The sequence below is a fragment of the Prionailurus bengalensis genome, chromosome B3 (genome assembly GCF_016509475.1).
Source record: "Prionailurus bengalensis isolate Pbe53 chromosome B3, Fcat_Pben_1.1_paternal_pri, whole genome shotgun sequence".
NCBI lineage: Eukaryota > Metazoa > Chordata > Mammalia > Carnivora > Felidae > Prionailurus > Prionailurus bengalensis.
The window spans coordinates 125,923,640-125,935,836 of NC_057355.1; the positions used below are offsets into that span (position 1 = coordinate 125,923,640).

Consider the following 12,197-nt stretch of genomic DNA (forward strand, 5'->3'; position numbering starts at 1 on the left):
ATTGATTATCATTCCTGTTTTCCACTATCCTCTTTTTAAAAGTAAATTATGGCATTACAGTCCCAAGTTTCTGCTAATGAATAATCATGTCAGTTGTCACTCAATTATCACTTTCAACATTTAATCTAAATTATGTACAGCACCTTGGGGTTTTTTTTTCCCTTTCTTTGAAGTTCCTCATTGAATTTAAAAGTCAAATTTTTTTTTTCAAGAAAAGTAAGTTGATGGAAGATGGAGGCTGAGATTAAATCAGGGGGAATCAATGATCAAGGATACTTGGAATTCTTATGAATACAAATAGCCTATCAAGGTTAATGAGGTTCAACTCAAGTTTAGAAGAAGAAAAAAAACATACTTAGTATTTTCTATGCATATACAGATTTAAGGTTTTAGGTATAATTTTAAAGGTAAATTATGCAAACCCAAATGCACCTTTCATTCCGGTTTTTACAAGGTGTTTTCACTGTTTTTCTCCTGTGTGAAACAACTGCTTAAAATGTGTACTCTGGATCAACAAAAACTGACGCCATCAATAAGAAAGAGCAAAGGTCTTCTGGAATACTGACAACTCTTCCAGAAATTAACAGACTTTTATTAATTTATTTTTTAAATGTTTATTTATTTTGACAGAGAGAGAGAGAGAGAGCAGGGAAAGGGCAGAGAAAGAGAGGGGGACACAGAATCTGAAGCAGGCTCCAGCCTCTGAGCTGTCAGCACAGAGCCCAATGAGAGGCTGGAACCCACAGACTGTGAGATCATAACCTGAGTTGAAGTCGGACACTTAACCGACTGAGCCACCCAGACACCCTTAACGTGCTTTTAAAAAATGACCAGACAACAAATGTTAGCTTTAAAAAATAACCACAAAAATATTGTATAATTTACGATTTTGGTCAACAAATACTAACTTAGCAACTAATATGGGTAAGACACTGTCAAGGAGCACAAAGGAGTATAGAGACAAGACGTGGTTCTTAACCCATACTCATTTATGATTTGAAAAAGATATAAGTATTTAATTCATAAGTGGCTTCCAGAATGCCACAAGTTTGAATTACAACATCAATGCATACTGGTAAATAGCCCAGAGCAAAATCTGTACACCGCAACATATCAGAAGAAAATGCAAACAGAAGGTTGAGCATCAGAGTGGAAGCTAAGAAGACTGTTAGACAAAAAAAAAAAAAAAAGAAGGGCAGTTCAACATATTCCAGAAATAAAGATAGGAATCTAAGGAAATAAACAGGTCTCTGGTTACAAGGACTATGGTAAAGAAAGGTGGAGGGTGAGAGAACCTTACAATAGCCAGGAACAAACAGTTCCTCAGACATCATTCTCTGACTGTGTTCACCAAGCAACTTTTTGGTCACTAATTCAACCTTCTAAAACCTAGGTATAGAAAACTGGGAGACTGGTGCCCTGCATAAGAGATCAGTGTTTAAACATCCATAAAGAAACCCCCAGAGGGTACATGAATGAGCTGGCACTCTTTTATACACTGCTCTCTAGTAAATTTCATTATTAGTATGAACCAGTTTCCTGGGTCACATTAATTCTAGAACACAGAAAGTTCAAGTTTCCAGATGTGAGGACAAGATCTTGAAACATGAGGTATTCACCAAGGTAAGGACATCAAGGTCAGATTTGTCCTACTGACAGGGCAACTTTCTAATGCAGTCCCCTTTCTCCTTCATTTCAACTCGTTTTGAAATTTTAAAGACATCTACCCAGACTACTTTAAGGCAGTGTGAGAAAGGTGCCATAAGAACATTAGTGATGTGAGCAAAAGGATGAGGTACAGAAGAAGGATTATCACTTGCAGCTGATAGAGTCTAAGAAGGCTTCAGGAAGGAAAAGAGATTAGGGGCTCCTGGGTGGCTCAGTCGGTTGAATATCCAACTCTTGATTTCAGCTCAGGTCATGATCTTATGGTTCTTAGGATCAAGTACCTTAAGCTGGGCTCTGTGCTCACAGCTTGGAACCTGCTTAGGATTCTCTGTCCCTATCTCTCAAAATTAAGCAAATAAACATTAAAAAGAGAGAGATTACTGACTGAACAAGCCAAAAGAAAGAGTATTATGCAAATATTTGGGGGCCGAACCAACAGTCACATTCTGAGCATCTTGTCTTATTCGTATTTGCTTTCTAAAAAGGAACTAAAGAGGATTAATAGTCATTCTTTACAGAATGTATAAGGCAACACCAAATATTTTTGAAAAATAAATGCTATCAAACATATCTGAAAAATAGAGACTAAGTATCTTTCAGTTAAATTTCAATAAAATGACTGTTAGAAGTTACATTGAGTGATCCATGACCAATACCTTCACAAAGCCTACACTAAATGTCATTCTGAGAATAGCTTGGGAATAAAGATATTCAAAGGGCCTTCACAAGGTATGAAAAATAAGCCATAATCAGAAATGTCATAAAATCTAAAACGGTGGGGGGCGCCTAGGTGGCTCAGTCGGTCAAGCATCCGACGTCAGCTCAGGTCAAGATCTCGGGGTTCAGGGGGCACCTGGGTGGCGCAGTCAGTTAAGCGTCCGACTTCAGCCAGGTCACGATCTCGCGGTCCGTGAGTTCGAGCCCCGCGTCAGGCTCTAGGCTGATGGCTCAGAGCCTGGAGCCTGTTTCCGATTCTGTGTCTCCCTCTCTCTCTTCCCCTCCCCCGTTCATGCTCTGTCTCTCTCTGTCCCAAAAATAAATAAACGTTGAAAAAAAAAGATCTCGGGGTTCAGGAGTTTGAGCTCCATGTTGGGCTATGTGCCGACAGCTCAGAGCCTGGAGCCTCAGATTCCATGTCTCCCTCTCTCCCTGCTCCTCCCCTGTTCACATGGTGTTCTCTTTCTCTCTCTCTCTCAAAAATAAATAAACATTACAAAAATTTTTTTAATCTAAAACAATGGTTATAAATTTAATTATTTTATTGTCAAAAATAATGTCAGGAAAATAAAAACTGGTTAATGGGAATTTCTTCCAGAAAAAACAGTATCTTTTTGTAATACCGTTTTAATGGCAACAGGGAAAAAAAACATTTTCATCCTCCGAAATAAATTTGAATTAGACTTGAGACAAACCCAAAGAACTTTTTTCATCATTTTTAGAATGTCACCTGCATTGGGGCGCCTGGGTGGCGCAGTCGGTTAAGCGTCCGACTTCAGCCAGGTCACGATCTCGCGCCTGTGAGTTCGAGCCCCGCGTCAGGCTCTGGGCTGATGGCTCAGAGCCTGGAGCCTGTTTCCGATTCTGTGTCTCCCTCTCTCTCTGCCCCTCCCCCGTTCATGCTCTGTCTCTCTCTGTCCCAAAAATAAATAAATGTTGAAAAAAAAAAAATTTAAAAAAAAAGAATGTCACCTGCATAGAGAGAGGGAAATCTGCCTGACTTTTGTTCATTGCCATGTCACCACCACCTAGAATAGTGCCTGACATGTAACAGACAGTCATTAAGTGTTTAATATGTGAGTAAATTCTCAACCTCTCTGTCCAATTGTCTTTCACATCAAAACCTGTATAATTAACCCAACTAATCCAAGAGAACTCCAAGTCTTTCCCTAATCCAGGTGAAAATGTAAAAGATCTATTGTTAGGGAAAGGGGAAAGCCAGGCTCTTTGAATAAGGACATTATTAGGTTATTATAAGTAATTTTTTAAATGCTTATGTGAGATTTTTTTTCAACTGATTCTGCAAGTGGTAAATGAAATCAAACAATGAAAAGGAAGCAAGGGAAGAAGGACAGACCAATATGTGGTTATAAACAGGTTAGCCAAGGAATTTTTCTACCTTTGATATTTACTAGTATAGGTTTTTTTTTTTTTTAATACTTAACTTTGGCAAAATAATATTTTAGCACTTTTGCCAACAGGATCAAGGGTTAAAACAATACCTCTGAAGCAAACTTTTGAAGTCCTAAATTACAATTGCTCTGATAATGTCTCTGATAAGTATTTATTATACATGTAAAGGGCTTTGTAAAAAGTATGTCAGTATTTCATCAGCTTTACAATCTGAATCTTGAAGCAAATCTAAAATACATTTTTCCATTGATGAAAATGAAGAAAATGCATCTTTCCAAGATGAAAAAGAAACTCAGACTAGCATAACATTAAATATTTCCTTTGGGTTATATAAAGTTTGATATCTTTAACACCAATTTTCTACCTTTCATTATAGTTTAGAAAATTCTTCAAATATGGCACCTTATTATAATTGGAATACAACTCCACTAAGAAAAAACAGATATAAAGGGAGGGCTGATACATATTTATTTCTAAATGTGTCATCCATGTCTGATCTAATTTGCGTAATTATAATTGGAATTAAGACATTTCCTTTTTATGAAGTTCTTTCTTTTGATTTTTAATATTTTCAGATAATTACCCTGTCTACGCTAGATAAAAGGCCACGGGGGGAGGCACCTGGGTGACTCAGTCTGTTGAGCGTCTGACTTTGGCTCAGGTCATGAGCTCTCTGTTCCTGAGTTTGAGCCCGGTGTCAGGCTCTGTGCTGACAGCTCAGAGCCTGGAGCCTGAGAATCTACATCTCCCTCTTTCTCTGCCCCTCCCCCACTGGCGCATGCGCTCTCTCTCTCTCTCTCTCTCTCTCTCTCTCTCTCTCTCTAAAATAAATACACATTAAAAAAAAAGGCAAATGGGGAAAGGTAGCTACCTACTTACACCTCATTCATGATTACCACACACCCTAAATCAATGGAGGCAGTGTAATTCCACCTCTTCCACAGCAGGCAGAGATTTAAAAACATTCATGGTTCCAAAGAAGAAATACCAATAATACTCTCTTTGCTGTGCCGTCTTCCAGTTTCACCCCTAAAATAAATGATAATTCACCATTCCTTCAAATAAAGGTACTTTCTGTCTGAAGGGCTCAATTTGCTACTAGAACAAAAATACTGCCAAGTTTAATAGGTTCCTGGCTTTAAGGTCCAAATGAAAGAGAAATGAGTCTACAGATATTTCTATATATAAAGTAGTCATCTATATAACTTTATGTTATGTTTACTCAAACTAGAGTTCATAAAATATCACAAACTTTACATTAAAACTTCATTAAGCAATTCTATGAAACAAAACTAATGTCCTTCAAATACAGCTTGAAAATAGCAAAGTCACCTCTACTTGCGCTGCAAAATGTGCCTTCTCCTGGTCTTTTCGCTCCATGCACCGCTTCGCTTCCTCTAACTCAGATGCCATTGCACTGAAGTTCAGCTGCACCCTCAAATCTGACATCTGCTTCTCCAGATTCTCTTTCTCCCGCTCAACCCCTTAAAAGAGAAAATGTAAAGCTTGATGATTGTTCTTCATTCACGGGAGAATGTACTTTCAAATGGTACAAAGCCTTGACGTTCGAAAATTCCAGCTAACACAATCCACTTATTAACACTGTCACTCTACAGACTGTTCAGAATTTGCAAGTCTATTGTTTCAAGTCTCACTCAGTTTTCTAAAATGTATACGTTGATGTGTTATCCAGTATTATTCCATTGTGATACTAAAACTTGAGTTGGTATCAGGTTTCTAGTAGAAATGAGTTCAGGAAAATCCTATATATTTTTTTCTTTAACTTTCTTTACATCCCTACCTCTAAACTCTAATACAGAAATACTGAAAGAATTTTCGGCTAAGTTCTACATCAGCTGAAGGTTACTGAAGTTGACACACAAAATGATGATTTCTTGCAAAATAAACAAATGATACTGTTAAATCTCTGATTGTGTAGGACCACTAACTAATTTACTAATTCTGGAGACTACTATCTGAAATTATCATCACTGAACAATATAAACAGACTTGGCATTTAATTCAGCACACTTGGTCTAGGACACACAAGACACTGTCGTACCATCTTCTTCAAAGATAAATACCATAAAAACCCTTTCACGATGAACTTACACTCCACGAATGGAAATAAAACATATAAATAAAGTACTTCCTGGAGTCTAAGATACCAAAAATTAGAATATCTACTACCAATTTAAAACTACTGTTTTTCCAGTAGTTTCCTTTCTGGGAAAGGGAAAGGGAAGGAAACATTAGCAAATTCAATTTATACATCATTCACAAGATACATCTGAACTGAGAGATATCAATCACACTGTTCAAAATTTCACATCTTGTATGAATGTGGATACATGAATGGAAAATATATAGGAATTTTTAATAGCATAAAAGTAATAACAGATACTATACAGATTTTACAGATACAGTTATCACACAGAAAGAAATACAGTAAAACGCTGGAATGTGAGTAACTTGTTCTGAGAGTGTTCTGCAAGATGAGCAAACATTTCTAATAAATTTTATCTCAATAAAAAATACTAGTAGTACGTGACGTCAAACATCACATGATCACAACGGAGTCAATGGTTCTCTCTCGCTCGCTGGCTCGCTCACTTGCTCACTGCAGGATTGTGGGTGATCTTCTCCCATGCTTGGATGCTCAGTATCAGGCCACAGTGTTTGGCAGAAATGAGTGATTTTTCAGAACATTGGAAGATGCCCACAGCTGGCACTAGTTTTTTGTCATTTCAAAGTCCCTATGGACAGTCCTTTGCTTTTCCACACAAGAGTAAGCTTAAGAACGCTTTGCTTCATTCTAGGTCATTGGATAGGTTCCTTGTTAAAAGTGCACAGAAAGAAAAAGATTCCATTGAGCCAACAGATAGCAGTGATTCCATTAGTGATAGGGAAAGCTGTCCTACACAGTAACCCTCCTCTCTGGTCTCCCTCACAAACCAGCCCCGAAGGTTTTCAAAGGTAAATGCAGGTTAAGTTATTTTTCTTTATATTCTGTATTTTCTGTGTTATTTTGTATTATATTACAGTATTGTAATCATTATTATATGAATATTTTTGGGTTGTGGAACAAATTATCTGAGTTTCCAATATTCCTTATGGGGAAATTCACATTGATATACAAGTGCTTTGAATTACAAGCATGTTTCTGGAATGAATTATGTTCATAAACCAAGGTTTTACATAAAGTGATTAACTCTATCTTGTTGAAAAACTGGAGTAGGAAGAATTGGAAACTAAGTTGGACTTAAAGAATGAATACGGAATTTCACCAAGCAAAGGAGCTAGGGTGATAACTCAGGGAAAGGAAGCACCATAAAGCACAGAGGTACGATAATGGATTTAATATTGAGGTAGCTGCAAACAGGACTTCCACATAGCTACCACCTATGAGCAAGGGAAGGGCGAGAGTCAGCAGGGTGTTTATACATTGCTAGGGAGCTTAGAAATTATCCCATAGACCAGGAGTTCACAAACATTTTCTGTACAGGGTCAAATAGTAAATATTTTAGCCTTATGATCTCTGTCACAACTACTCAACTCTGCCATTGTATTGCAAAAGTAACCTAGACAGTGAATAAATGAATGGGAATAGCTATATTCCAAGGAAGTTTATTTACAAAAGTCTGGATTTGCCCCTTGGGCCATACTTTGCCCACCCCTGCTCGGTTTCCAATGTGAAAATATGCAATATTTGTTTATGTGTAAATGTCTATCAATTTTATAAATATATATTTTAAATTTTATGTTTAGATATGTATATGTGTGTATATATAACACATATCTCCAGAGTGTCTGTCTATATATAGACATGCATTTCAGGATATATGTTAGTGTATATGGATAAAGTAACAGGAATATATAGTATATAAAATATAGAGATATTAATATATATGAATACATGTGTAAATACATATATATAATATATATTTTATATTTTTTAGTTTATTTATTATTTTGAGAGAGCAAATGCACAGCAAGCAGGAAAGGTGCAGAGAGAGAGAATCCCAAGAAGTCTCCGCACTGCATGGGTCCAATGTGGGGCTCAACCTCATGAACTGTGAGACCATGACCTGTGTCAAAATCAAGAGTCAGATGCTCATCCAACATAGCCACCCAGGCACTACCATAATACATATTTCATGAAACATATATATTTAATGTGAGACCTAATAATTTGATAAATTTCATAATCTAGACACATATAAATTGGTATGGATATGTATAGGTAGGCACACATACATACATAATGAAACATTTAGCAAAATTAAAATACTTAAAACATAAGGTATAAAATATAAATAGTGCTATAAACACTCTCCTCCCAAACCCAGAAGACTGTCTCATATGCTACACTTTGAAACCACTTGCTACAGACATAATGGGTCACTACAGGAGAGCAGTTTTACAAACTCAAGTTTGGGGAGAAAAAGATTTGGGTCTGTTACTTCCCACCAATATGACCTTAGGCAAGGTACTCAATCTCTTTCTTCTTCATTCTTTTTTTTTTTTTTTAATCATTAAAACGGAAAAAATACTAGTACCCTTCTCATAGAGGAGACAATGTACAATGGGTAGCAAAGTGCCTTGTACGCAGTAAAAGGTCAATAACTTAGGACAAGAGGTTTTCAGGAAGAGTAACATGAGTGGTTTGTGGCCTAGAAAGCATCCCTTTAGTAGCAGTATAGAAGACAGGTTACAGAGAACTAGAACAAGTTATTAAGAGGGTAATACAAATGAGACGAAGCATGCCAAAACTGGGGTAGTGGGAATAAAGAACAAGATGGGCCAAATTCAAGAAATATCAGGATCTATAAATAGGGACAAAGAAGATGGAGAAGAGAAGGAATAATTTTTTTTTTCAACGTTTATTTATTTTTGGGACAGAGAGAGACAGAGCATGAACGGGGGAGGGGCAGAGAGAGAGGGAGACACAGAATCAGAAACAGGCTCCAGGCTCTGAGCCATCAGCCCAGAGCCTGACGCGGGGCTCGAACTCACGGACTGCAAGATCGTGACCTGGCTGAAGTTGGACGCTTAACTGACTGCGCCACCCAGGCGCCCCAAGAGAAGGAATAATTTGGATGTTCTTTGTATTTTAGACTTGGTTATCTGGATAAAAGACAATGAGTGATTTCTTATGCAGAATTTTTTAAAGTAATACAAGAATTCTATAAAGATGAAAACTCTAGAACTGTTAAGAGAAGGTGAAGAAGTCTATTATACTGATGAGAGAACTTACAGATTTTTTTTAAACCTGATAAACAGTTAAGAAAATGGGAGATTCTTTTAGTCCTCAAAGACTTATACCAAAAATAACTATATTTTTATAAGGCAAGGAAACATATAACATGTTCCACAGAGTCTTTTTCCAAACAAAATAAGAGTTCCTGTGTACATCCTTATGAAAATGTGATGAATAATCGAAAACCTTAGGAGTTTACTTTTAAAAATAAATTTTAAAATATTTGATGTCAAAATATATTTCAATTATAACATCACATGAAACTTAAGGGAACTTAATGGCATGCAATTATGTTAGGATAGGTATGTCAGAATTTGCCATCTAGTGAAGATTTTCTGGCAATGTGGAAATTCTAACTTAGGCAACATACTGAGTTATGTGTGGGGAATCTGGGCAAATATTTATCTTCCCTGAATTTGATAGTACACCAAATGCTTACAAGAGTTTCTCCAATAATATGGACATTTGAGTAGGAAGCCTCATTACTGAAATAATTTACAGCTGAACAATCTGGACTAGTCTATTAGAAACCATTATAAAATTTCAGTATTACCATTTCTGTTACAAGTGAACTTCCAAAAAGAAATACATCCAGACTCATTAAATTCCACAACCTAAATCAACACCACCACTAAAAAGGTATTCTAACGTTTCTCAGGCACAAAGTATTCCTAATCTACATAAGAAAAAGCCAGTCATATGGTTCATGACCACTTCTACCAGATGATTAATTTTTGTCACTGTTATCTGGGTAACAAAAAAAGACAAAATCTTAATTTTAATTGTAAATATTTTAAATTGGAATAAAAGAAAGTGAAAACATAGGGGTATTTCCAATTTAAGTACAAGGACAAGTGTATACACACACACACACACACACACACACACACACACACACACACACACACATTTAGGCATGGAAATAAGAAGCTTGGAAGAAACTCCACTACCAGCTTTGCTGGTTCTTTCTGGCTGAAAGCCCCATGAGATAAGCAAGTCTGAAATGGGTTTAAAAATAAAGCAGAGGAGACATTAAATTGGATGCTAATATCAGCAACAAACAAGGGAAATTTAAAATTAAAAACATAATACCATTTACATTCACATCCAAAAAAAAAAAAATGAAACAAATATAAATCTAACAAAATCTGTATGAGGAAAACTAAAAAATTCTGATGAAAGAAATCATAGTTGAATGAAATCTATGGAGAGGTATTTCATATTCATGGATAGGAAGACTCAATATTGCCAAATAGCAGTTCTTCCCAACATAATATATAGATTCAACATAATCCAAATTAATATCATCAAGTTATTTTGTAAATACCAACAAACTAATCCTAAAGATATATGGAGAGGCAAAAGATCCAGAGCAGCCAATACAATATTGAAGAAGAACAAAGTTGGAAGACTAACACTATGTAACTTCAAGACTCACTATAAAGCTACAATAATCAAAACACTGTGGCAGTAGCAAAAAAAAAATAGATCAATGGGACAGAATACAGAGCCCAGAAGCAGACCCACATGAAAACAGTCAACTGATCTTTGACAAAGAAGTAAAGTCAATACAATGCAGACAAGGTTGTTTTCAACAGAAAGTGCTGGAACAAATGGACATCCACATGCAAAAAAAAAAAAAAAAAAAAAAAAGGATCCAGACACAGACTTTACACCTTTTATAGGAATTCGAAACTGATCACAGATCCAAACATAAAACACAAAATTATAAAACGTTTAGAAGATAGGAGAAATTATGGATGACCTTGAGTTTGACGAGGACTTTTCAGAGACAAGAGCAGAGTCATCCTCCATGAAAGAAATAATTAATAAGCTGGACTACATTAAAAATAAAAATTTCAGTTCTGCAAAAGACCCTGTCAAAAGAATGAAAAAACTGAGAAATTATTCACAAAGACACGGTGGTAAAGGACTGTTATATAAAATAATCAAGAGAGAGGGCTCTTAAAATTCAACAAGAAGCCAAACAACCACCTAAAAACTGGGCCAAAGACCTTAACAAAAATCTCATCAAGGAAGATATAGAGGTGGAAAATATGAGTAATAAAAGATGCTTCACATCATATGTTATCAGGAAAATACAATTAAAACAAGCTACCGTTACAAACCTATGAGAAGAGCTAAAATCCAGAACACGGACAACTGCAAATACTGACAAGAATGTGGAAGAACAGGAACTCTCATTCATTACCAGTGGAAATGAAGAAATGATACGGCCACTTTGGAACACAGTTGAGATGATTTCTAAAAAACTAAATACACTCTTACCATACAATCCAGCAATTATATTCTTTGGCATTTACCCAAAGTAGATGAAAACTATGTCTATACAAAAATCTATATAGAGATGTTTGGTTTACAGTGGCTTTATTCATAATTGCCAAAACTTGGAAGCAACCAATGGCCTTCAGTAGGTGAACGAATAAACAAACTGTGGTACATTCAGACAATGCTTTAAAAAAAAGAAAAACAAAAACAAAAGGTGAGAGAGAGTCCTACCAAGCCAAGAAAAGACATGGAGGAAAATTTGGGGTATATTACTAAATGAAAGAAGCCAATCTGAAAGGCTGTATGATTCAACTATATCAGATTCTGGAAAAGGCAAAACTATAGGGACAGTCAAAAGATCCGTGGTTGCCAGTGCTGGGGAGAGAAGGGGATGAATAGGTGGAGCACAAAGGATTTTTAAGACAGTGACATTACTCTAGGATATAGTAATGGCACCTAAATGTCATTTATACTTTTGTCCAATCTCATAGAATACACAACACCAAGAGTGAATCCTAATGCAAGCTATAGACTTCAAGTGATAATTATGTGTCAAGGCAGGGGTATCAGTTATAGCAAACATACTTCCATTGTAGGGGGGGAAGTTGATACGGGGTGGGGAGGGCAGGGAGGCTAGGCATGTGTGGCAGCTGGGGGCACAGGGAAAATCTCTGTATCTTCTGCTTAATATTGCTATAAACATAAAACTAAAAAACACAGTCTGCTTTTGAAAACTAGATGCTAAATCATGATTAGCTTATTGAAAACCTGTAGATCAAGAAATAAGATGACAAGAGCGCAATGTAAGAAATGCAATTCTGAAAGTGGTAAGTATTTAAGGAAGATCAAA

At 36.3% G+C, this 12,197-nt stretch overlaps 1 protein-coding gene across 4 annotated transcripts in view; it reads right to left on the reverse strand.

Annotated features, from left to right (window-relative positions):
- CEP128 (centrosomal protein 128) overlaps positions 1-12,197 on the reverse strand; it is a 394,462-nt gene that overhangs the window by 290,817 nt on the left and 91,448 nt on the right. For all 4 annotated transcript variants that reach the window (XM_043556773.1, XM_043556771.1, XM_043556772.1 and 1 more), the window contains exon 13: positions 5,131-5,282. In XM_043556773.1, the coding sequence (XP_043412708.1) occupies positions 5,131-5,282 (152 nt within the window). The remainder of the gene's footprint in view (positions 1-5,130; positions 5,283-12,197) is intronic.